Source organism: Patagioenas fasciata, chromosome 18 (genome assembly GCF_037038585.1).
Source record: "Patagioenas fasciata isolate bPatFas1 chromosome 18, bPatFas1.hap1, whole genome shotgun sequence".
Classification (NCBI taxonomy): domain Eukaryota; kingdom Metazoa; phylum Chordata; class Aves; order Columbiformes; family Columbidae; genus Patagioenas; species Patagioenas fasciata.
Genome location: NC_092537.1, coordinates 6,779,142 through 6,805,111, shown reverse-complemented (window position 1 = coordinate 6,805,111; position 25,970 = coordinate 6,779,142). Strand labels below are relative to the sequence as shown.

Here is a 25,970-nt window from a genome sequence, read left to right as displayed (position 1 = left end):
TTGGACCACATGAAACAGGGAAGAACAGGAACCTGTGGTGTTCTCATGAGTGGCTGGTGCTAACGTGGGGGCTGTGGTCCCCATCTGCTCCTATCTCCTTCCTCCCCTGGCTTCTCTCCCTGGCCCTGCACTGGATAAGGATCCCATATCCCTGCAGGATCTGTGGCAGATCAGCCTGAAACACAGGGCTCCTGGTTTGTGGGGGACTTTGAACTTTGCTTTATCTGAAACCAACAGGATGTGGACAGCCTGGGCAGGCATCCCCAGGAGATGCCGGGGTGTTGTTGGGCTGTATGGGGAGCCTGTTGGGACTCTGAACCTTTGCTCCACAGGGGAAAGAGCTGGCCAGAGGTAAAGCCTGCTCTAAGGTCTATATAGAGCCTTGGACTCCGGTCTTTGGGGCTTTGGTACCTGAGTTTGTCCCAGAGCCTGAATCCCCCTGCCTGAGGCTCCTGTGATGCTGCGCTGGAGCTGCCAACATTCCTTCTGCCATGAACTCTCGGTATTTTGCTGGGAGCTGGAGCAGCTGGTCCTGAGCCCAGGCCAAAGTTCAGTGAACTGTAAAATAACATCATGTTCTGCAAAACAGGGGTTCTCAAGCTACTGCTCTGGAAAAACTCCTGGTTGGCTTTGTAGGGCTTCTGCTGCTTCTCTAGTGTTTAAAATGCAAGAAGGCGCTTTAAGATGTGATTCAAAAGTTGCAGTGCACTCCCTCGAAGTCATGTTTGCAGACTTGTACTCCCACCACAGCCCGTGTTCTCTGCCCCTCTGCTGGGAAACTGCTGCACGGTTGTGCCTGTGTGTGCCGAAACACTCTTCAAGCCAGGGCGAGGTCTCCCATTCTCCCTCTGGGGCTCTGCTCTTTCCACCCCAAACTGGTTTTTCGAGTCATTTTTTCATATGTGCTTCCATCTCTGCTGCTGCTCACCTGGGCTTGGGGAGGAGCCTCCCTGAAACTGCTCTTTAGCGCATTGCCAGCCTTTCCTCGCTGAGTCTTGTCATTCCATCCCAACAGACCGGAGCAGAGAGCCAGCGCCCAAGACGGCTTTGCAGACTCCAGGACACCAGCTGGAACCTCACCAACATGTTCAAGGGAGTGGGCAAAGGCTCCCCGAGCAGAAGTTCCCCCAACAGAGGTTCTCCTGCCAAGCCTAGCAAGTAAGTGTGACTCCTCTCCTCTCTAAGCTGTCCTGTGAACCATGGAGGAAGATGAGGGATGGGCGCTTGATGTCTCATAAGCCACTCTAAGAACCATCCCTCTTTGTGGGGAAGACAGAAAGTAGGGGTTTGCTGGGAGCCAATGCCAGAACGTGCTGCCCCAGCTCTTGTCCTTGTCTTTGCTGGGCTTTGTGCTCCAGCCCAGTAGTATCTGTGCAGCCCCTGGGATGTGCAGTGCCTGAAGATGTGCTCAGAGCTGTCTTAATGAAGCAGGGAGGTGTAAAGCCCCTTTTGGGCAGGTAGGAGTAGGGAGATTAAATGCAACATCCTTGCTTGGGTGGAGCAAAATCTGCTTGATGGTGAAGCAGATACCAGCCTGGATTTGAGATCCCTGGACTCACTGGTCGTGTGAGGCTGGTGTGATGTTGCCCTGGGATCTGGGATCCCTGGAGAAGGATGCTCGGTTTGGTGCTGCTCAGGTGGTGAAGATGGGGGAGCAGTGGGTTTGCTGGTGGCTGCTCTAATCCACCCTGGTGACAGGCTGGGCCTTTGCAGGTCAAATAGCTGAGGTTGCCTCTTCCAGGCCTCAGGCATCACCAAAAGGATCCGACAGCTGCGTTCTCCTCTGAGGACATTCCCCAAGCTCTGGGGAGTGAGATGTGTGATGGGATCAGGATACTTCCTGAGGAGAAGAGGGTGTTCTCTGGCAGGGGGTGCTCCTGCAGAGAGAGTGCTCATCCCTCCCTCCAGCTGTGGTTGCTCAGTAATTTTGCATTTCCTAGAGTTAATGAACTGATTCTACAGGAATCCCCATCCTCAGCCAGGGTTAGAGGCTGAGGAAGTTGCAACGGGGCTTGTTCTGAGGAGGAGGGGACCTGTAGGGAGCAGGCTATGCTGACCCCACCACTTGGCCCCCCAGCTGCAGCAGCTGGGGATGGTGTGCGTGCAGACGGGTGGACATGGGGTGATGCTGGCACCAACCGCTGCATTTATGGGGGCCAAACCCAGTGTTAGCAAACAGCCACTGAGGAGGGTGGTGGCTGGTGCTGCTGGGCAGGGCAGCGGCACCTGGGGAGACGGGCCCTCCCACAAAGGTTGAGGCTCCCACCTGTGGATGTCAGGAGCTGCCCCCCTGCCATAGGATGCTTCTGCCTTGGCAGAGCTGAGCACTCACAAACTCACCTCAAAGACAGATTTGGGGGCTGTCTGAACACTAAGCATTTGTCAGGGACTGAATGCAGCGAGACAACTCCCTAAAAGCCCTGGAGCTGTGTCAGCCCCGGAGTTTTCGTCTCATTAATTCAATCTGTCCACCTCCCCAGCCTGTGCTGCGTGAGGCTTCCAAACCTAGGCTGGGGATTTTGTGTGAGGCTTCCTGAGACAGCTTGGTGCAGCCCCCGCGGTGCCACAGGAGGGTTTGGGCCAGAGTCTCCACCAGCATGAGCCTCTCGGGATAACTGGAGTCCCATCGCATCCCAGCAACACCTCAGACCTTTTCCCTGTGCAGGATGGGGGCTGCAGCCTGAAGCACAGCAATTACCAACCTGGTTGTGCTTGCTTTAGGAGGCACCAACCATCAGACAAAGGCTAATGGGTTTGGCCATGGCCTGGGGCTTGGTCAGTGCCCATATTAGCTGAGAAAATGAAGGTGAATGAGTTGTCTCAGGACCAGCCACCAGCACATGCTCTGCAGATGACCCCAAGAAAATGTTAGTGGCCCATAGCTGCTCCTGGTGGCCCTGAGGTGAGAACCTCAGCAGCAGTCGAGGTTCCCTGCCTCTGGGAGTCCCCACTTAGCATGGACACCTAGAGAGACACCTTGTCTTGGTCCTTGGGACCATGGGCTGAGCATTCTGGTTCACAGGGCTCTTTGCTGTCTCCACTTGGTGGATGCAGCCCAGGGAGGCAGTAGAAAGCGTGAGTCTGTCCCTGAGGAGCATCCTCGCCATGCCCAGTTCTAGGAGGTGCCACACTGTGGGGCTGGAAGGGAAAATTCATCAGGTGGAACTGAATCAGATCAGGCTGGACTGGCTGCTCAGGTGCGATCTTGACAAAGGCTGTGGGTGGTTTTGGAGATGGATGGCAAGTCATCATCTGGTTTAATCATCTCCTGGCATTGCTGCTTCTGCCACCGCCGCCCTCTGCTTCTCCCTGGCCAGTCTAGAGCAGCATGGTGGCCAAGGGGACAGGCACAGGCTCAGGGGACTAACCCAGCACTTGAGCTGGCAGATCAGAGCATGACAGCTTCTGTGTGTTGGGGAGAACAGACTCAGCTTTGGGGTTTTACCTTGAAGCCAAAAAGCAAAGTCCCCTGGAAAGAAGGGATGCAGAGAGTTGGGGACAGAAGGGGGTGGGTGCTGTGGTCCTGCCAAACACGCTCTGGCAGAGAAGTGACTGGGAGTGGGGGACAGTCCTGCTCCTGCTAAGAGACACCATCCCTTGTGTGCGGTTGGACTGTCTAGGAGGCAGAAAGTGGTGTGAGAAATGAACCAATTAATAATTATAATAATAGTGCTCTGCCTCTTCTAGGCATGAGATAGCCCTAGGGAGGAGGCCTGCTCTGGCTCTTGGAGGAGCTCTGCTGAGCCTTGTCCTCAGCCATCTCCACCACCCTGAGGCTGTGGCTGTACAGGTGCACCATGCGTGGAGTAGGACCCAAGCCTTGGGAGTCCAAGGGATGCCCAATGTGAACCTGTGGCTCCTTGTATCCCACCCAATTCCAGGCTGCTTCTCTGCAGCCTAAGTGTCAGCATCTTCACCCAGAAACACAGAGCCCCTCTGTGGTCAGCTCTCTTGGAGTGAGAGCTTCTGCCCAGAGGGCAGCAGGGATGGGGCAGGGGGGACATTCCCAAGGAAGGATGGTGACATGGCTTGGGGGATGTTTGTACTGGTGTCAGCACAAGCTTCTCCTGTCCCTGCTCATCTCTGCACAGTTTGTGGTTGAGATAGAAAGATCCATGGTGGTTTAGATCCTTCTCCAAGTGCGCATCGATTAAGTGGGTTCCTCAGCATTGCTTCTACCTTGACCAAGGAGCACAATGAGTTGAGGAGGCTCAGCTGAGCACAGCCAGCTTCTTCACCCATGCGTCAGGCCTTCTCCAGACTCCCAGGACAGCATGTAGACAAACCTCTCCTCCTAGGACATTCCCTCCCAAAGCCCGTCAAGCATCCAGACTGGTCTTTTGCAGAGCCCCTTTGCCCCTGAGATGATGCTCTCCAGGAAACATCTTCTCTGCAGATCAGGTGTTTTCAGCAACACCCTTGTTTCTAACCTCAGGTGCTCCGTGTGGTGCAAAGGCAGATCAGGGTGGGGGTGGGCAAGGCTGGACCCCTGTGACCAGGAAGTTGTTGAAGTCTTTTCAGTCCACAGTTTTATTGTGGCTTGGCCTAAACAAAGATGATTTGTGTATCCAGTGTTGTGAACCAAGAGACGGAGTGTCCTAGTGCTTCCTTCAGCCAGGATGGGGGTACCACCAGGAATAAGCGGGATTTTACTCGTGATTTACACTCCTTGGGAAGGATGGATCTTCACTTCTCCACTCTTGGAGCTGCACAGAGGTATCTGTGGTCACATCTCGACGGGGCTTAAACCCGGCACCATATTCACGCATTTCCCAGGTGGGAGTTGAATTCAGCTGGACCAGGTGGATGGTGCTTGTCCCGGTGCACAGGGAGCGGCGTCCATCCCCTGGGCCTGTGGCCAGCCCGTGAGTCACCCTCTCCTCCCTGCGCAGAGAGCCCGGGCAGGAAATTTGGGTGGCGCTCAAGTATGTGCTCATGGGACACCACCTCATTCCAGGTGTGTCGGGGATGAGTGGGAGATTGTGTAACCTCCTGGGGAGGGGGACCTCTTAGAGCTTCCAGCCTGCAGAGACATCTGTGGGGCACAGATGGGGCAGGGGAGATGTTTAATGGGATATGAAAGACAGGTTGTAGTAGCCAGTGATGCTTTGATGATGATGGATGCCTTGCTTGGGCTCTCTGTCTCTGTGATCCCTGGAGTTAGACCCTGTAGAAGAAGGCATTGCTGGAGCACTGCAGTCCCTTTTTTACTTTGATGACATTCATTTTGCAGGCAGAGAAGCTGAGACAGGGCCAGGAGACGCTGCCAACTCAAAGCCTCCGAGGGAACTGCTGTGTTGCATGCCCATACCACCCTTTTGGGAATTCAAAACGGAGGGAGGAGTTGGAGAAAGGGGACAGCAGGATGCTGTGAGCAGGAGCACTGGGCTGTGTCTCTTCTGGAGTTACACGGGCTCAGTGTTGGTCAGCATGGGCTGAGCTGACTGGAGACACAAGCTCTGTCTGTGGCATCCAGTGCTTGGCTTGGGGTGACTGTGACACTCACTGGCGCTTTACAGTCACTTGGGGCTGTAATAAATGAACATCCCAGCATGTGCTGTAACCTTTGGTATGAACTGTGGAATAGCTGGAGCCACAATGAGGAGATGCAGCAATGATGGAGCCATTAAGGGAACCGCTTGTGCTTTGCTGGATTCAGGGGCTAGGAAGGAAACTACACAGCTGGAGGGCAGATGTGAGTGCCTCTGCTGCAGGACATTGCCTTTCTCCCATGTTTTTCCTCCACCAAAGGCACAGAGCAGGTTGCACCAACCATCCTGTTGCTGCTCAAACTCTTTCCTTCTGGTCTCAGACTCCAGAGTCACCATGTAACCGAGCTGAGCTTCTGCTGAACTTTGTCCCATCAGCAGTTGTACAAGGCCTGGAGTGCCTGGGTGATGCTGTCGGTCCTCATGCTCACACCGCTGCTCACCTGCATCCTGGCAGCATGGTGCTCTCCTTGCCTGGAGGGCAGGGCCGGCACTGTCCTCAGGGGCAGATGCTATTAGGAACAACAGGACATGAGGACAAAAGTGGCATCAAGGCTTGTGCTTCATTGTCTGCAGGGAGTTTTGGGGCCACAGCTGCGGAACCCACCCCGTGCCTTGCTACAGGCTCTGGATCCAGCTGTTTTGGCAGGGCCCTGCATGCTCATTCGTAATAGTGGTGATGGCACCCATCGGTTGTGTGATGGCACCAAGGCAAGAGGCAATAGGAAATGGTTTGATGGGGACCTCCAGTGAACCTTCACTGGGGTGAGGAGGGCTGTAGGTGCACCTAGGGAAATTTGTCCCCAAGCCCTGAAAGCAGCAGGACTGCAGCAGCCCATGTGGTGCCCAGAGGAGGTTGTAATCTGTGTAGAGAGTCCTTGTCCACTGCTGCCTGGTCCTGAGGTGGGACTGGGCTCTCCAGTTCCTCAGTGATCTGCACTGCAGAGCTCTATCTGTGAAACAAGCTCACAGAATGGCAGCTCTGGGTCAGGCTGAAGGACCGTCTTGTCCACTTCTGCCAGCAGCCAAGGGCAGACACCCAGGGAAGTGCCTCCAAACAGGGCGAGCATGTTGTGCTGCCTCTGCAGGGTGCTTTCCTGGCCTCCAGCCATCTGTGGCTTTGGGTCTTCCCAACCCAGATGTGGTGTTGGTGCATTTGGAAGCCCTACAGTGATTTTTTTTTTTTTCTCCCCCTCCAATGCCTTTGGAATCCACGTGAATCTTTGAGCATCTGTGGTGTCCAGAGGCAAGGAGTTGTCCAGATGAGCTGCATGGTGTGCAAAAATCCATCGCCTGCTCGCTCTGAACATGCCACCTCTTACCTTCACTTTGTTGATGGCAACAGCCAGGCATCACCCACTTGTATGTGTCTGTGCCCTTAGCCACAGCTGAGACTCTTTCTTTGGAGACCAGGAGGACGTGAGGGAAAGGCCTGAAGAACCACACCTGTGTCAGGTCCTGGGCAATGATGAAGAGGGTGAGAATTGCCTTCACTCACCCCTCTGCTTCACTGCTCCCTCTCTCAGGTCTTCAACAAATGAGCTGGCTGTGCTCATCTCCCGCATGCAGACAAATGCTGACCAGGTGGAGAAGGACATCCTGGAGACACAGTCCAGACTCAAGCAGGTGAGCTGTGGCAGAAGGTGGTGGGGAGGTGAAAGCCTTTGCCTGGCAATGCAGTGTCTAAGATAACAGGTCGAGTGTCTGCTCAGTGCATCAGCTTGCTTGGTGCAGGTTTGGGGGCTGACTCGAGGCTGGGGAGGAACAGATCACCCCACAGAACCTCCCAGCCCCTGGGGCTGCATACCGGGGCCTCCCAAATTCTGCCCTCGGTGCTTTCTTCTCAGTGCCTCACGCTTCCCACAGCCAAAGCTGTCTCACCTGTGTCTGCAGTTCAGCAGCACAGCCCTGTGTCCCCCAGCAGCCCCAGCCTGACCCACACCAGTCCCTTGGATGGGAGAGATGCTGGAGCAGGCAGCTTGGCCGAGTGTACGCTCCCCAGCTGCACCCTTGTGGTTGAACAGGGCTTTTTTCTCTGCCATCCCTGGTCTCCAGGATGCCAGCAATCACCAGAAGAACAAGGCTTTTGAGTTCCAGCCAGAGAATGCCAGGAACCTGAAGGAAGCGGAGACCCTGCTGAAGGACCTGTTTCTGGATGTGGACCGTGCAAAGCGGCTGAAACACCCTCAGGCTATTGAGATAGAGAAAGAGTGAGTACAGCGGAGGGGACTGGTGTGACAAGGGCGCTGAGCAATTGGGAATTCCCCTAGGATCTAGGCTGAGCTCCAGTCATTGCCATGAGAGAGTTTCACCCTTCTTCCTATAGACTTTAGCCTTAAAATCAGGGCTTCTGTCAATATATTGTAAAGACAGTGGTGTGCAGGGTGGCTGCCAGAGTGATCACTCAAGAGCCCCTGGTATTATTTGGCAGGTCTTTTAAAAGTTATCAGAAAAAGGCAGGGTTAAAATGTGATCCCACTCCCAGGACAAATTCCCTTCTCCTCTGTCTTTCCTAAAATGAATGTCTTCTGCTCAGGCAAGCAGAACTGGGTGTTTGAATGGGAGAAGAGCTTATGCTGGCCTCTGGTACTTTGCTCTCCAGCCCTTTTAGGTGGAAATCAGGAGGGCAGAGTTGTTCCCTAGCTGTCCCTGCAGCTTCCTCCTGGATTGTAATTCCCGAGACATCCCTGAGATGGAGAGCACCACAACAAGTGCCTTCACTGCAGAAGGATGCCAGTGTCACAAAGGGACAACAGAGTAGCCTGGGTCTTATAGTGACATCTGTACTCCACAAACCCCACTTTGATCTTCCCCCATCTAAACTGACACAGAGACATGTGCCTTTTCTCCTTGGCAGCATCCAGCAGCTCCACGACCGCGTGACACAGCTGTGTGCGGAGTACCGGGCTCTCTACGAACAACTGAACATCCCAGATGTGGGGCCCAGAGTAGACTGGGCCAGGATCCTGGACCAAAAGATGGTAACAGCAGCTGGTTTTAGATGTATCTCCCAACTCCTACAAGGCCAGATAATACCTGCTATTGCCTGTAGGGCTCTGCCAGACATTGTTGAGTATGGTGGAAGCAACCCTGAGAAGGAGAAGGACTCTTCTCCCACCTCTTAAAACCCTCTGGAGGACCCTCTTGATTGACCCCTTCAGATTAAGAACTGCCAGAGGGAGATCAGGTAGAGGTGCCCTGCTGTGGGATGAAAAGATGGAGTAGGTGATGTCTTTGCAGCCCTACATCCTAGGGTTTCATGCTGCAAGGTCTTGGGTATGTGGAGTGCCCAGTTTGGAGTCCACTTGGATTCTCTTTGAAATTGGATGGTAACTGTGTTCATCCAATGCGTGTCATCACGGGAAGAGTGGCAGGTTCAGCTTAGGTTTGTGTACCAGGGTTATACAGCCTAGTTATCTTTGCCCCTGTGTATGGCTGGAGAAATGGGAACCAACAGCAATCACGGTAAACAAGATCCCTTCCTTCTGGACTGCTTTGAGGCACCAGATCTTTTCACACCCTGCCAGCACTCACTGGAGTTTCTCCCTGAAGTAGTCTTTCATTTTAGTCTCTTCCTAACCCTTTTTGCACAGAAACAAGTCAACGCGGGACAGTACGGCCCTGGCATGTCAGAACTGGAGAAGCAAATTGCTGAGCACAACATCCTCCAGAAGGAGATTGAAGCCTATGGCCTCCAGATCAAGAACCTCCATTCTGGGGTAAGGCACCCTCTGTCCCCTCCTTGTTCCTGTTTGCTTCACTGGGGACCCTGTCGGCTCCACTTGCTCTCTGGCCATGTGTCCCATCTGCTCCTTCACACAGTGAATATCTCCCCTTGTTCTGCAAAGGCCATGGGGAGACCTGAGTTTGGACAGATCAACCCATGCAGGGGCTGGGAAGGTAGTTCCTGGGTTCCTGGGTGGTTTCTAAATCACGTTCTATAAATCAGCTCATTAGCATCTACCGCATATTTTGCTAATTTTTGTTTGTGTTTGTTTGTTTGTTTTCTTCCCTTGGTCTTGGCTGGTTTGCAACCCAGGATGTGGCAGATTTAAAAAGCCAGTACAAGGACTTGCTGGTAAGCTGCTCGGTGGTTTTCTGGACAGATGGGGTCATATAGCGAAGTCACACCACCCCTGATGGACAGGGAATGCCCAGCTCAGGGAGTAGTTACCTCTGGTCTTGCACAGTGAAGTCGTGTCCCTCGTCTCAGGGAGGCTGGACCTTTGGAGGTCCCTTCTAACCCAAACTATTCTATGATTCTATGATCATCTTTCTTCCTCTCCATATTGGAGTGGGTGTAAACTGAGAGCATGCTCACTGCCCTCAGGGCAATGCTGTGGGTGAGATCTGGGTCTCCTCTCCATGGATCATTGATCTGGTGTTGCCAGTGTGAGCGCAGGGTTAGGGATGTGGCAGCAGGAAACCCTGTCCCAGCCCACATGCTGTTCCAAATGGGGATTGCAAATGTTGAGGCTTGCACCGATCCCCAACAAGGGCTCCAGAGAGGAAACGAGCAGCCAGAGCAAAGGAGGTGGCTGGGAAGAAGGTCCTGGGTTTAGCCAGCTGTAAAGGTTAATGCTGAAGAATCGCATCTGTGAGGAATACAGCAGAGCTGGGCCAGCTCTCAGACTGCCCGAGGCACCACCCCACACCTGAGATTCTGGTTAGACAAACATATCCTGTCTGTGGAGGAGGGAAAGGGAAAACCAGCCCCATCAGATAAGAGCAAGCAGGGCAGATGTCTCATGAAGGTTTCTGGGAACATGCTGGTGGATGTGCAACACGAGCAGGGTCCTGGGGAGCAGGAGGATGAGGGAAAAAGGGGTCTTCAGCCTGAGCACCAATGCTGTCTCTCCTGTGTGTGTGCAGAAAGCCTCCATCTGGCGAGGGCAGAGCCTGGGCAGCCTGTACCACCACCTCCAGGGCTGCACCAAGGAGCTGGGCTACCTGACGGACCAGCAGACCAGGATCCTGAAGCAGGACTGGAGCGACCAAATGATGGACGTGCAAAGTGTGCGTCGGGAGTATGAGGTGAGCTCTCGGGGGCTGGCAGTGTGTCCTGGCCATTGGGGGCTGGCCAAGCCCAGCGTGCAAAATTTGTAGGGTGGATCCCATCCTCCTAGACATCCACCACTGGCTCTGGTGTGTTCCCAGAGAGGTCTGACAGCACTCGGCACAGAAAAAGAGGTGGGAGAGATACTCTGAGTCCACACTGGAGTTAAGGATGAGCCATTTTGTGTCCTCTCCTGTTCCATGAGCTGGCAGGTGGGATCACACAGGAGAGAGCTGCTGGTGAGGCTGCCAGTGGTCAGAGGGGAGGGAGGGGTTCAGCGTCGTGTCAGCCTCGATGTCCAAAGTACAACACCCAGTGACTGCTACGTACTGGGACCAGGAAGAAGGGAGGGATAAGTGACTAGGAAGGTGCTCTTTGAATGAATTCCCTGATGCTTTCTGAGGCCCAAGTGTGTATAACTTGTTTCAGCTTTGCTTAGACCCTTCCTTTTTAAAAAACAAACAAACAAGGATGTCTGTGCTTTGGGAGCCTTTTCTCTGCTACATGTGGTTGGGTGCCCCAGAAACTGCTCTGTGCTCCTTGTGCTGTGCTCATCCACTGTCATGCAGTTTCTTTTCCCCTTCAGAACTTTAAGTCCAATGAGCTGCTCAGCCAGGAGGAGCTTGTGAACCATCTCCAGGATGACGGGGATAGGATGATTGAGCTAAAGCATCCCGCTGTCAAGCCTATACAGGTAGGGAAAGGTAGTTCCCTCCCAAATCCTGTAAAAGAATGAGAATGATTTCCATCATTTGTGCATCAAGAGCCAGGAGACAGGTTGGAAGAGACCTCTTCATATCTTCTGCAGAGCTACTCTGTTACTCTTCCCTTGCACATTGCGCCAACTGTACTGCACCTCTTCAGAAACCTCCAAGAGATAGTGGCTAACATCTGTGTGCTGGGACCAGCTCCTGGGCTGGTGCTCAGACCTGTGGTCAATGCAGCCACGTTCATGCTGCTGAGAAACTCGAGCTGTGACACAGCACGACCTCCCCCAGCTGAAACCAGCTCCCAGCCTCCACAGTTGTATTTGCAAGCCTGCAGATGCAGTGGCAAGGTGTGGTGGGCTCACAACCACCCACAACACTGGACCTGAGACCTCTAGAGAAACGGTGGCTGCTCTGTATCAGCCAGGTCCTTGTGGAGCAGCATCCTTGCTCAGGCTCAGTATCAGTGTTGGTCTCTTCTCCCAGGTAGCAAGTGACAGGATGGGAGGAAATGGCCTCAAGTTGTGCCAGAGGATGTTTAGATTGGATATCAGGAAAAATTTATAAACAGAAAGGGCTGTCGGGCATTGGAACAGGCTGCCAGGGCAGTGGTGGAGTCACCATCCCTGGAGGGGTTTAAAAGATGCAGCGATGAGGTTCTTAGGGACATGGGTTAGTGCCAGGGTTGGGTTAATGGTTGGACCCAATGATCTTGAGGGTCTCTTCCAACCAAAATGATCCTATGATTCTTTCAGGTGATACCTGTACACAGTTTTGTGTCTGCTCACCAGCAGTCCATGCCCTTCCTCTGATCTCTGGGGCTTCTGGGGGAAGGAGATGGGTGGTAGGGGAGGTAGGACTAGCTGGAACCCACTGACTCGTGCTCTGTCCCATCACAGGCTCACCAGGAAGCCTTGAAGAACGAGTGGCAGAATTTCCTGAATCTCTGCATTTGCCAGGAGAGTCAACTGAAAAGCGTGGAGAGCTATAAGAAGGTAAAAAGCAACAGGGAGAGCATGGGCGGTGTGGCTGCAGGGTCAGGCCAGAGTGGGCAGGCTGGGAAGAGACATAGTGAATGAGGATGGGAGATCTTTTGCTTGCACCTAGCCAGGATATTTTGGGGAAACACTTCTCAAAACACGGTCCTTTGGTGCTGCAGTGAAAGATTGGTGCCCAGCTCGTCCCATCAGTCCTATTGTTAATGTGCTGGTTTAGAAAAGAGAGGCAGGGGAAGGTTTGCTCACTGTTGTTCCCTAGGACTTTCCTGTTGATCAGGATTATTTGCATGTGGCTCAGGTGATAGAAGGTACTTGTTCAAACATGCACTCTGAGCATGGTCTGTAGGGTCTTGTGAGCCCCAGACTGTGGAAGAGTCACTGGGAACTGAGAGACTGCACTGGACTTGGACACAGTGATGTGCTCCTGTCCCTGACTGTTTTCCTACCCACACCTCCAGTTCCAGGACGATGCTGAGGCTGTGAGCCATTCCCTGAAGAAGATGAACTCCGACCTGGACACCAAATACAGCAAGTTCAACAAAGATAGCCCTGGGGTAGTGGCAGATCTGCTGCTTCAGCTGGAGGTGAGGTCTTCAGGGCTGGTGGCACTAGCCAGACCTAAAGGGCAGACCAAACATTACAACCTCCCCAAACATTACAACCGTGGGGAAAGGGAAGAGGTGGGTGAATAATCCTACCAGGGCAGCTCATCCCAGCCGTGTGCTAGACAGGGGGAATGCTGGATGCTGAGTCCCCGTAGCCACAGAAGGTCCATGCTGTGGGGCAGTGACCCCTGGAAAGAGACTGATCTCCATCAGTGACACACTGTCAGGCACCAGGTCACCATCAGAGTAAAGGAGAAGTGGGGGAAGGAGCTGTGTGTTGTCCTAGACATGAGACACTTGGATTAGAGGGCCTGCAGAGAGCATGAGGTGCTGGTATTCAGGCAGTGGGGAAAGGTTCTCCCATCTCCTCTGCACTCCCAAGAGCCAAGGGCGAGGAAGGGAATAAAGAAATCTGACCTCAGGGTTGAGATGTGGATAGGAAAAGATCTTTGCCCAGGAGAGAGGGAGGGGACAGCTTCAACACGTTATCTTCCCATGCATGCAATGCATTTCGATCCTGAGGGGTACCGGGATCTCACAACCTTTTGATATTGGAATGTGGCCACCTCTTGGCATGTCTCTGTTCCTCTTCCAAGAAGAAAAACTTCAGGAGATTTAGTATGACAGTGTGGGATCACCTGAGGTTAACTCAGGCTGTGCCTTCAAGGCCAGATCTGCTGCGAGGGAAGGAAACTGAGGAGAATGTTGGTAATGAAAGGGGAGGAAGGGACATGGAAGGGTCAAGACTGGAGATACTTCTGACTCCATCCCAGCAGCGATCACACAAGGAGGGACAGCTGGCCTCAGTGTACCCACTATAGCGTGACCCCTGCTTCCTTCTCATCCAAGCCTGATTGCAACCACTGTTTTATCTAGAATGAAGAGAAGGCAGTGAAGCAGGCAGAGAAGAGCATCGCTGACCTGAAGAGAAGGAGCAAAGAGATCAGCCCACTGAAACTGCGCAGGACACGTCCCTCCCAGACCCTCACCTTGGACACCCTCTGTGACTGGGATGCTGGGGAGGTGAGGGCCTGACCAGCAGTACCCTTAGATGAGACAGGCAACTGGATTCTTCTTTGGTTGCTCTAGATCTTGGCTCCATGGTGGGAGAAACTGGCCTCGTGTCAGAAAGCCAAACCATTCACTGCATTTTGTGTCTTTGTCGCAGGTGCAGCTGACCAGAGGTGACAAGTACACTCTGAAGGACAACAGCAACCCGGAGATGTGGGTGGTGCAGAGCAGCACTGGTGTGGTCCAGGAGGCACCTTCTGCTTGCTTCTCCATCCCTCCACCAGACCCCGAGTCCATAGACAAGGTCAATAGGTGAGTCTGAGGTGGAGACCCTGACCCAGAGAGATGTTCAGACTTGCTCTTAGGTTGCAGCCAGCCTGGCTGCCTCAACTGCAGAGAAGCAGCAGCTGGGAACAGACCTCTAACTATCTAGTACAAAATCCCTCCTGGAGGGCTTGTTCCCTGCACCCAAGTATCTCCTCCAGGTTCCTGCCATTCCTCAACAACACTGCACAGTGCGCGGACCTTGCTGCCAAAGAGCCTCCTGGCAGTCAGGCTTGATTTCTTCACCCAAACATGTGACTTGTATAGATTTGACTAGATTATTTGCAGAATCAGTCTGGAGCTTGGGACTTGCCAAACAGGATGGACTTATCTGTGGGATGTCCTCAGCCATCCCCAGCTGGAGACTAAGAAACGTTCCTTGAACCACCATGTAGTCTGCTGCCTGGTTGCTCAGTCAGCTTCTATGGTATCCCAGGATGGGCATGAGCCGGTAGAGCAGACAGCTTCCATGTTACCTTTTTAATCATGTCCTCAGTGCTTGGATAAATCAGTGCTGCCCAGGCACTGTGGAAAGACCCCAGCCCAGATTCAGAGGTACTTGGGCGTGTCCGTGATGTGAGTTTGGTTCCCCAGTCACACAGACATGATTATTTCATTGTGTTACTTTTTTCTGAGTGTGTACCCCTCTTCACTCATCCCAGATTACCAAATCCTTTGGATTTATGGGTTTCATGCATGTTTTAAAACAGAAAAGTTTGTGACATCCTCCTGGATAACAGCTCTGCAGGTGTTGCCTGGAAAACTCTTCCCCTTTTTGGGCTACATTTGACAGCTTGTTTCTTTTTCTGGTATTTGCTTCCCTTCCTATGCTAAAATACTTCTTTTATTTCTCAGTTTGTTTCACCACTCAGTCTCTCTGAGTGGAGCCATGTCCTGGCCCTGCAGAGGAACAGCCCTTGTCTGATAACAACCTAGGCAAGCTGGGACTTGCTGCTTTTAGAGCTCAGTGTTTAGCTGGAGCAACCTATAGCAAGGATGTGAACTACCCTGGTCCTTCAAAGGTCCCTCCTCTCAGTGCTGTCAGTCTTTTCTCACCCTGAGATTTTTTTGGTCCTTCCAGGCCCTGCTGATCCCAGCCCTGGCTTCATTAGAAAGGAACAATCCTTCCAAATGAGACCTCATGTTTGTCGTGCAGCAGCCACAGAGGCAGCTACTGGTACTTGTTTCCTGCAAAGCTCTGCGGTCATATGAAATAAATTTCCAGCTTTGTCAGCATCTAGCGAGAGCTGGAAATGGTGGCTCCACTGGGAAAACCAGCTGCTTGAACTGACTGGGTGCTCTTGCTGCTGTCCGCTTTCCAAAGGGACATCTCTGAGTTACAACAGGCTGCAGGATCCGAGCCTGCCCCTGCCTTTGGAAATACTTTTCCCATCAGAGCACAAAGCTGCTGCAGGGTGGGCTCTGTCAGAGCTTGCTCAGCACAGCGTTTCCCATCGCGTTGGCTGAGGATGCTCCTCTCTGCTCACAGGCTGGAAGGGGAACTGAATACAGTGAAGCAGAAGCGAGCGGTGGTTCAGAGCACCCTGAGACGCAGCCACAAGGAGCAGGTTCAGCCCAGCCAACAAGGTATGTCAGCTGCTTAGTCAAGCCCTCTCCAAAGCAAAACCTGTACATCTCCCTTGCGGAGCTGCCAGACCTGGCTGAAGCAGAGCAGCCTCCCGAGCAGGCAGAGATACCTGCGGGTTGGTGTGAGGATGACTCCTGCTCTACGGAAAACAGCAGCCGATGGGATAACCTGGTTCCTAGAGCTGCCAGTCTCAGGCAACTCACTTACAATCTCTGTTGCCCTTTTCAAACCTCTGAGACTGACTTTCAGGTCCATCAACTGTTGCAGAATATTTAGGGTTGCAAGGGGATGTGCCTATTCAGCAACCTTAATTAAGACTTCTTTGGGATCCGGGTCCCTCGCAGTTCTCTTCCTAGCCGGGGGCTGTGGAATAAGCAGACAGCTATGGCCAAATCCTGACCCCTGGCTCACTCTGTTACCCCCACAGTTGCAGTTCAGGAGCTCCCAGCAAAGTTAAGCAGGGATGTGTCTGCATAGCAGCACATGGCTGTCTGTCCCTCTTTTGGATTTGAGCTCTGGTTGGCTGGGACGGAGCTAAAACCATTTTCCTAAGCCTTTGCCTTGGATCAGCACATGTGTGATGCTTTGCAGATTAGAAATGTTAACTGACTGATTAATGGTTGCATCCAAAACCCATGCTCAGGAGAAGCCTGTGTGCTTCAGAACTGCAAAACAAAGGGCAGAGCTTTGTGGTAGGACTCTCATGAGAAGGAGATGGAGCTTTAAGGTCCATCTATGAAAAAGCTGTGCACTGAGACTGGGATGGAAGATGAGAAATGGTGATTAATCTAAGCTGTGTGTCGCTGCAGCTCTGTCCAGGAGCACCCCTGTAGCTCAGGATGACCCCCAGGCTGATCAGCTTCTCGGTAGCCTGGATCGTGTTGGCAAGGACCTGGTTCAAGTAGAGAAGGAGATCTTGAACCGAGTGAGGTCTCCAGTGAACTACAGTGACCCCACCGAGGACCTTGCCAGGAGGATCAAGCACCAGCAGGTGGGTGTTGCTGTGGGTGTGTTGGGGCAGGTTGAGTTTTCAGTAGCACTGTGTCCTTGGCCTAAAACAGACCTGACATAGGAATTACACAGGATATGAGTGGCAGTGCTTCAAAAGAGAAACCTGTGCTGCCGTTTCAAGGGTTTCAGGATGGCTTGAGCCCTTGAAATGGGACAGGTTACGCCAAAGCCTAGGGAAATGCAAGCTCTTCCCAAAGCTCAGCTCTGTAGCTAGATGGTCCATTCATTTCAGAGCTGCAGACCAGGAGTCAGACTTAGGAAATCCTCAGCCTTGTTGTGGGGTTGCTGTCACCCTTCGCTCTCAAGTCCGTAGCATAAAAGACAACAACGCAGAGGGAATTAATCCAAGGAGCAGCTTTGCCTCACCTGATGGGGAGTACAGGCTGGTAGATGTAAGTGGGACAGAAAAAGAAGCAGTGCCTTGGAGCCCCCTCCTTTTCTCTGGGGTGAGGTCCGGGTCTGTAGTAGTTCAGCTTGTTACATCTTCATCTGTCGGTATTTACCTGTCCCTGTCAGAAAGATGGATTCAGGCAGGTAGGTTGCTTCCACCCATGTCTCTTTGGATCTCTTTCCCACGCCCTGCCATTGCCAGACAGCCACAGTCTGGATGGGGCAGTGCCCCAAGGGCCAACTCCTAATGAGAGGGCTACCGCACCCTGAGCCCCACAGCAAAATCCGCCCCCCAGGGAGACACGTTTTCACAACTGTTATGACTGTGTTTGGTGACTCTGCTCCCATCTGATGTGCCAGGAAACGACAAAGAAACTTGAGAACCTGGGGGCAGCCAAGGATGCCCTGCAGAAGGAGTGTGAGACCTACCTTTCCAAGAAACCCACCAGCACCTCAGCTTCCCAGCTCCCTGTCACACTGAATGCCCTCAGGAGCAAATACAGTGATGTCAATATGCTCTCCAGCCTCTACAATGAGAAGTGAGTGATGATGACAAGGCCTGAAGGGGGTGAGGGGAGGAAGTCGTTGCACAGAGGTGTCAACACAGAAGCATGAGAGAAAATGCTTTCGGTCTAGATTCGTGTTGGTTGATGTCCATTCAGCCCAGTGCAGGTTGGAAACCTCCCATCTGTCACCAAAGGCACCTCTGAAGGAGTTCCTGTGTGTAATCTGTGCTCAGATGCCCCCACTGTGGGAAGTCCACCACAATGGGCGTGTGTCCCAGATCTGCTGTATGTGGTGAAAAGCAATATATCTGATTTCTGGGCAGCATGACAGTGTTGTGAGTGCATATTCCTTGTTCTCTGCCATGCTGCAGAAGCTCTGATGTTAAATGAGCTTAAACATGCAAGATCAGAGAGAAAAGGAGAAGAATGGGGTCTTTTGTAGTTAACCTTGTCTTGTCTTTGTTTCTCTTCCCCAGGGCTAAGGCTGCGCTGAACCTGGAGACTCAGATTGAGAACACAGACAAAATCGTCAGCACATTTGAGGCCAAGCTGGCTCAGGATAGCATCATTCCTGCATCCCCCAATGCCCTGCAGGATCGGGCCAATGATCTGCAGGTAGGGGAACATCAGGCTCTTTGTTAAGGAAGGGAGATCTCTGGGCTCAGGTAGCAATGGTGGGGACAGATGGACTTTGCTCATTTGAGCACCTCAAGGCACCAACAGTGAAGCCTAAGGACTTGTTCCTTGAGGGGTTAATGTTGGTTTTGCAGGCTGAGCTGCACTCACTGGCTTGCACAAAGCTCTGCCCCTCGCAGGTTACATTTGGGGTCCCTACAATACACGAACAACTCAGCATCAAACCTCTGGTGCTCTGCCTCACACTCACCCCTGTTCTTTCCTGCTCCAAATCCCCCTGCCCCATCATTAGCACTCACAGCAACCCTTTTTTAGCTTCCCCAAAACTTCTCCTTTCTACTCCATGCACCATCCAACCCATCCTGATTCCCACCTTCTTTACTGAATAAGTCTCACTGCTCAATCTCTTCCATGCTGCACGTCCAGCTTGGAGAGCCTGGGCAGCACCCAGGTGCTGCAGTTAGTACTGGTGTTAAGGAGGGTATTTCTGGTTGACGCATTGACTGGGGCAAACCTGGAGGTGTCTTTATTTCCCCCTGCAGAAGATGAAGCGGGAGCTTGTGGCCCAAGAGGCCTGTGTGCTGAAGCTGAACCGGGGGCTCAAGGATGCTGAGCACAGCTGCAGCGCTGTGCAGAACAACTTCCAGGAGTACTGCCCGGACCTGCCCCGGCAGAAGCGGGAGGTGCAGCTCCTCAACGATCGCTACCATGCCGTTGCAGACCAGCTGGATCAGCGGTGAGGAACTCGGGTGTCATCTCTGCTCCCCTTAGCTAACATGGACCAGCATTAGAGTCCCAAGAGCATGTTCTTCATTGCAGGACACTGCAGGACACTCTCCTTTTCAATCTCTCACCTCCCAAGTTGTGCCCATGTTGCAGTAGGAAACCTGATGCGCACAGAGTTGTTGCTCTCCACTCAGGGACCAGTTGTCAGCCCCTTGTTTTTGTTGGTGGTTTTTGTGGTGTCATTCTCACCATAATGTCTTTTTGGGAACTTGCACATGAATCTTTACCATTGCTTTTAATGTTCCTGTTCACCTTTGTGCTGTGCAGAGAGAAGACCCTCAGAAATATCAGCCTCATCTACCAGCAGTTCCAAAACTCCAATGAGAACCTGATGTTTTGGATGAACAACCTACCCAAGCACCAAGTGAAGACCACCGATGGGCCAAGCCAGATCAATTACAAGCTGCAGGCACAGAAGGTACGTTCCAGGGCAAGCATCATAACCTGTAATATTACAAGGATGGGAGAATTTCTCATGAACGGTGTGCAAAATAGTACCAACCAGCTCCTATGTCACAGTGAATGAACTAGAACAAGGAGACAATGGATTGTAGCCCACAGATGATATATCTTGCCCAGCTGTGTTCATCTGCAGTGCTGGTGTTCATCTGAGCTAGTCACCCCCAGGCTGATATCTTCTCCATGGAGAGGATGCACCCAGATCCTGAGAGATTGCACCTTGGGCTTAGATGCTACATCTGGGTCCTGCATCTTTCTCTCCTTGAGTAGATCCTACGATGGCCAGCTCAGCTGAAGAGATGTGAAGGTGTCTGTGCTGGCTAGTATTTATCTCATGATAAATCAATGTCATAAGTCCTGGGCCAATGAGAGTGCTGTTGGGATCCTCTAAAGCCCAGGAGGCTCTTCCTAAATGTCATCCTATTCCCACCATTCCCTGCCGTACCAGGCTGAGCTACTGCTCTTGCTTGCAAGAGTATTAATGGTTTGCTGTGTTTCAACCTGTCCTTAACATCATGTGTCTCTTCTGCAGAGGCTGGTGGAGGAGATAAAAGGCAAGGAGCCTGAGAAGAATGCGGTGGTCAGGCTATCCCGGAACGTGCAGTCCACCCTCAATGTATGACTGGCTTTCCCCAGGTTGCACTCCCTTAGCGTCTCACCTGAGAGATCCCAACTGATTCTTCTGTTTCTGCTCTGGACAGGACTATGAGCTCCAAGCAGGCAAATACAGCTCTTCTCTGGACCCTACCTTGACCGACTTTGCTGCCAAGAGGCTGCGTGTGACCCCTCTGCAAGAAAGCATCCAAGCCCAGGTAAAATGTAAAGATGAAGACATAGAAATGCTTATGCACTGCAAGGCCTTAATCCACTCTTACAGCCACAGCTGTTCAAGGACAAATGTCATCAGAGATCTCTTTGTCTATGGGATGAAGCAACACATGAGATCCAGAATTAGGGCTGTATCTAGTACCTTTAGTTGATATTGAGACCTTTGTCTCAGCCCTGCAGAAGCGTGGCAAAGAGCAAGTCATTTTCTACCTTTCTGAGTATTCCTGCTGAATGGTGTTTGTGTCACATTCTCTCCAAATTTGGGGACCTGTTTTAGTGGTGCCGTAAAGACTGACTTCCATCTACCTGGGCAGAGCAAGTGATCAGGTACTGGGGACAGGACTCAGGCAGAGCTCCTGCGTGCTCTTCCCAGTTACATTCCAGTTCTCCTGCATCACCTTGGGTTATTCCATTCATATGTGGCCCAAGGTGAATTTGTAAGTCTTGGACCCTGTGCAGGCCAGCAAGTATCTAACAGGCATTCAAATAAGTGGACAGGATCTCCTATATGAGTCCTTAGACTCTGTGTCTCAGTTTTTCTAGGAAGTCAGATGGGAAGACACTAATCCTGGAATGGTGCAGTACACAAAGTGCATCCAGGTGAAATGAGGTGGTGGGAAAGTGTGCCCTCCAACAGAGCTGTGTCAGGGTGAGGGGGACAAGGGTCTCACCGCTGTTTCTTTTTCAGGAAAATGATGTAACCAAGCTCTACATGGAGCTGGCAGCAGAAAATAAACAGCAGCTCAGACGGCTGGAGTTTGCCAAGAAGATTGTTGAGAAGGTACCAGCTTGTCCAGATAGGGCTGCTCTATATTGGGGTTTGAAATGATCTTTTCAAAACTGTGAGCAATCTGGTCAGCCTGGGATGCCCCCACCATTTGCCAGGTCTCCACATCTAGGTGGGAGGAAGGACAGGAATGGAAACCAATGTGAGAAAAAGACATTTGCCACCTCTGTGGGCCCTCAACTGTCTACTAAACTGTAGTTTATGCTAGGGAAAAAAAAAATGAGTTAGGGCTCTGGAGTCCTGTTCTCAGCTACACCTAATCAACATTCATAGACTGAGAATTCTGGATTTGTCTGTGGATGTGACTGGAATTTAATGCTCACAACCTTCTGGAAACATTTCAAAGCAATAGGACTTCTATGCCTTTCTAGGGCTTGATTCACCTGTAGGAAAGTTCTCTGGTCTGGATAATGTTCAGTGTGCTCAGGAAGGACAAGAGATTAAACTGTGGTTTCTGTACTGGTTCTGTCTCCTGCCATGCCTGGTCATGGAAAAGGCCTCTGCACCAGATTTAAACAGTGATTCTGTTTCCCTGCCTTATTTTCTTTTAACTTTTGTTTTTCCCTTGCAGAAGGAGGTGCATGAGGACATTGAAGCTGTGCATGAGCAAACACAGCACTCTGAACACAAAGCCACAACAAGCAGGGAATCTGAGGGCTTGAAATCGCAGCTGGAGGAGGAAAGAAGGAAAGTGGCCAAGATTGAAGAGGACCTGGAAGAACATAGAAACAAGCTGCTAATGTTGAAGACTCAGAAGCCCATTGAAAGAGTGGAAGAAAAGGAGGTAATAGAATATTACAGAGACCCACAGATGGAGAGCAACCTGTCTAAGATGGCGCAGCAGATCGAAGAGGAAGGCAAAAAGAGGCAGCGACTGCAAGAAGACATTGAAGTGATGAGCCGTAAGCTTGCCCAGATGGAGAGTGAGAAGAAGGTCAAACCTGCCCAGCTCCTCACCAAAGAGATCACAAAAATTGAGAAAGATCCAAGCCTGGATAGCGAGGCAGCCGCTCTTCGTCAGGAGATCAAACGTCTCCAGGAGGAAAGCTTGGCTGCTGTTTCTGAACTCGAGCAGTGTAAGAGAGAGCTGCACATGCTGGAGCGAAAGCAGCCCAATATCCGAGAGAAAGTGGTGGTGAAGGAGCTGATCAAACTGGAGAAAAACCCAGAAATGCTGAAGTCCGTTAGGACCCTGCAGCTACAAATTGATGAGGAATCTTTCAAGAGGAAGTCTGCAGAAGAAGCCATAGTGAAAGTGAAGAACAAAATTGAGGAGGTGGAAAGACTAATTGAAACAGCAGAACCCAAAATTATTGTTAAGGAGGTGAAGCAGATAGAGCAGGACCCAGAACTATTGAGAGAGTCTTCTAAGCTTAAAATTCTGATTGAGGAAGAGAGAAGCAAAAACTTGATGCTTATAGGTGAGCTGGGAGAGCTGCAGAGCCAGTACAGCGTTGCAGAGAAGCAGAAACCAAGGGTGGAGGTTAAAGAAAGGGTCAATGAGATTTTCCTGGTGGATCCTGAAACAGAGCAGCAAATTGCACACTTGAAAAGGGAGCTGCAGGAAGCTACTCTGAAAAGGACGAAGGTTGAAAGCGAAGTGGAAGAGGCCTTAGCAGAGCTCAATGTCCTCAGGTCACAGAAACCAGTGGTGGAACTGAAGGAGGTTATAGAGGAGGTGGTGAAACATGAGAAGAGTCCAGAGATTCTTAGAGAAATCGATAGGCTGAAACAGCAGCTCAATGAACTTGTGAACACCAATGGCAGGACCCAAGAGCAGCTCATTAGGCTGCAGGGTGAAAGGGATGAATGGAAGAGGGAGAGATCCAAGGTGGAAACCAAGCTGGTCAACAAGGAAGTCATCCGATACGAGAATGATCCACTCTTGGAAAAAGAAGCTGAGCGCCTCCGTCAAGAGGTACGTAACATGTCTCAAAAGAGGAGAGCTGCAGAGGATGCAATCTATGACTTGCAAAATAAATACATGCTACTGGAGAGGCGAAAGCCAGAGGAAAAGGTAGTTGTTCAAGAAGTGATACTGACTCAAAAGGATCCAAAGCTCCGAGATGAGCACAACAGGCTGAGACGGAGTCTGGATGAGGAGGTGAGCAACAGGCGTCGTCTGGAACGCGATGTGCAACAGGTTCGGGCACTGGTGGAAGAGCAAGAGAAGTTGCTCAACTTCCAGGAGGATCGAAGCAAGAGGCTTGCACTAGAGAAGGAGATGAGGCAAATTACATTGCGAATAAAGGAGCTGGAGGAGAGCCCAGCACCAGTGCAAGAAAAGATCATTATGGAAGAAGTGGTGAAGTTGGAGAAGGACCCAGTCCTTGAACAGTCTGCCAGCAACCTGCGCTTGGAGCTGGACCGTGAGAAGATGGAGGTGCTGAACTTGCAGAGAGAATGCAAGAACCTGCAGATGCAAGTTGATGTCCTGCAGAAAACAAAATCCCAGGAGAAGACCATCTACAAGGAGGTGATTAGAGTGGAAAAGGACAGAGCACTGGAGAGTGAACGTGCACGCATCTGGGAGCTGCTGAACAGGGAGAGAGGGGCCAAGCAAAAGGCAGAGGAGGAGGTACGGCGGCTCAGGGAGAAGATCGAGAGAGCTGAAGGCATGAAGAGGACATGGGCTCGTGAAGAGACGGAGCTGCAGAAAGCCAGGAACCTGGCCATCCAGGAGAGAGCCAACTTGGAGGGTGAACTGCGGGAGCTGGAGAGGCAGAAGCAGCAGAAAGTCCTCTTCCTTCGGGAAGAGTCCAAGCTGCTCAACCAACGGACCGAGAATGACAGGCAGAAGAAGAAGCAGCTGGAACATGAGTTTTCTCTGCTGGAGGCAGACATCCTTAGGGAGAAGGACCAGATCTACAACAAAGAGAGGTTGATTCGAGATCTGCAGTCAAGGGTCAACCGGGAAGAAATCAATCACGAGACCCAGATGAGAGAGACAAACCTCTCCACCAAGATCTCTATCTTGGACCCTGAGACGGGGAAGGATATGTCCCCTTACGAGGCCTATAAGAGAGGCATTATAGACAGAGGCCAGTACATCCAGCTGCAAGAGCTGGAGTGTGACTGGGAGGAAGTCACCACCTTGGGGCCAAATGGGGAAGTCTCAGTTCTCCTTGACAAGAAAAGTGGGAAGCAGTACTCCATCGATGATGCGCTAAGGCTGAGGAGGATCACAAAGGAGGAGTACCAGCTGTACCGAGATGGCAAGATTCCCATCTCTGAATTCGCCTTGCTGGTGGCTGGGGAATCCAAACCTCCACCATCCCTCTCTATTGGCTCCATCATCTCCAAATCTCCTCTCTCCTCACCCACCACCCACCAAACCCAAAGTTTTTTCCCCTCAGCCTCGCAGAAGGGCTTCTGTGATGACACATTCCCCATTGCTGGGGTGTATGACACCACCACCAACACCAAGTACAACATCAAGACTGCTGTTGCAAAGAAGCTGCTCGATCCCATGACAGCTCAGAAGCTCTTGGAAGCCCAGGCTGCCACAGGGGGTATCATAGACCTCATTTCTTGGGACCGGTTCTCAGTCCACAAGGCAATTGAGAGGGGGTTGATTGACAGAACCTACATGCAGAGACTGCTCAATGCCCAGAAAGCTTTCACAGGGATTGAGGACCCGGTGACCAAGCGAAGGTTGTCGGTGGGAGAAGCAGTTCAGAAGGGATGGATGACCAAGGACAGTGCTTTCCCCTACCTGGAGGTCCAGCATCTAACTGGAGGGCTCATTGACCCTAAGAAAACTGGTCGCATCCCCGTGCTGGAAGCTGCCCAGACAGGGATGATAACAGGTGATCTGGCCAACAGGCTCCAGGATGACTCCAACTATGAAAAAGATCTCATTGATCCCATCACTAAGGAGAAGATAAATTACAAGGAAGCCATGGCTCTCTGCCAGAAGGATTCGCTGAGCAGCTTCCTGCTGCTCCCGGCTGCATCGGAGGGTTATCAGCGGTACCACCAGCCGAGTCGTTCCCCCAAGCTCTCACGATTCAGGCATTGAATGGATTCAGGCATCTCCTGGATCTGGTTCGTTCAGGAGTTCATCCCTTCAGAGCACCTCTCCCCATGGAGGCAGCAGCCATCACAGAAGCGTAACATCTGGCATTTAGGGCTGCACATTCTTCTATCTTAGCTATCTCTGCTTCCAAACGCAGCGTGGTCGTGCGAGGACGAAAGTGTGATTGTGAGCGTGCAAGGGCCTGACACACAGAGGTCCCTACTGTCCCCATGCTGCTGCTGTGACAGCAAAGGGGGGTTCATTATGAGAACTCCACTGGCAGCAGATTAAATGTGGTTATGCCCAGAAAGTGGGAAGAGCCAGAGCGTTTTAATGTAGGATCGTTCTTCTGCATGCAATAAATATAGAAAGTGCATCTCTGTGGCTGTGTTATCTCTGCAGGATGAGGCTGTGAAAGGCTGAATACAGGGCGAGTCCTCTCCCCGTGTAGTCCTGTGCCCTGCAGCCCCAACTACAAAGGGTTTGCAGGCTCTTGCTCCCCCTGATCTCTCCCTAAATTTCTTTCTGCATGTGAGTCCATATTTTTAAAGATTTTGTTACATTTGTCTTTAAAACCGAAAACCCATGAGACTTTGCTCCCTGGTCATTTGGACACCTCTGTAAGAAGGACTGGGTCATCAATGGGTGCAGTTCCATGTTACGTTTGATCCAGTCTAAGTGCAGGCAGGTACTGAATGGGGCAGCCCGCCCTGTCCCCTCCAGCTGCCTGTCCCTGGTGCCTCTCTGGCCACAGCCCAGTGATGGTGGTGG

The 25,970-nt window shown here is 51.9% G+C and overlaps 1 protein-coding gene across 1 annotated transcript; it reads left to right on the top strand.

Moving 5' to 3' along the window:
- Positions 1-915: 915 nt before the first annotated feature.
- Positions 916-25,575, top strand: EVPL (envoplakin). The gene is made up of 22 exons (XM_065852400.2): positions 916-1,158; positions 7,016-7,115; positions 7,545-7,699; positions 8,347-8,470; positions 9,083-9,208; positions 9,529-9,567; positions 10,362-10,523; positions 11,132-11,239; positions 12,152-12,247; positions 12,709-12,834; positions 13,732-13,878; positions 14,024-14,178; positions 15,680-15,777; positions 16,588-16,769; positions 17,540-17,718; positions 18,162-18,300; positions 18,864-19,057; positions 19,375-19,525; positions 20,099-20,182; positions 20,268-20,378; positions 21,083-21,175; positions 21,753-25,575. The coding sequence occupies exons 1-22, from the start codon at positions 1,085-1,087 to the stop codon at positions 25,200-25,202; spliced, it is 6,093 nt and encodes a 2,030-aa protein (XP_065708472.1). The 5' UTR covers positions 916-1,084; the 3' UTR covers positions 25,203-25,575.
- Positions 25,576-25,970: the final 395 nt, after the last annotated feature.

What these genes read in the sequence shown, in the direction of transcription:
- EVPL (XM_065852400.2), top strand. Translation starts at nt 1,085, where the DNA reads ATGTTCAAGGGAGTGGGCAAAGGCTCCCCGAGCAGAAGTTCCCCCAAC. An exon ending in GCGTGGAGAGCTATAAGAAG is followed by an intron (nt 12,248 to 12,708) that starts GTAAAAAGCAAC and finishes CCACACCTCCAG; the next exon opens with TTCCAGGACGATGCTGAGGC. An exon ending in GCAGACCAGCTGGATCAGCG is followed by an intron (nt 19,058 to 19,374) that starts GTGAGGAACTCG and finishes TGTGCTGTGCAG; the next exon opens with AGAGAAGACCCTCAGAAATA.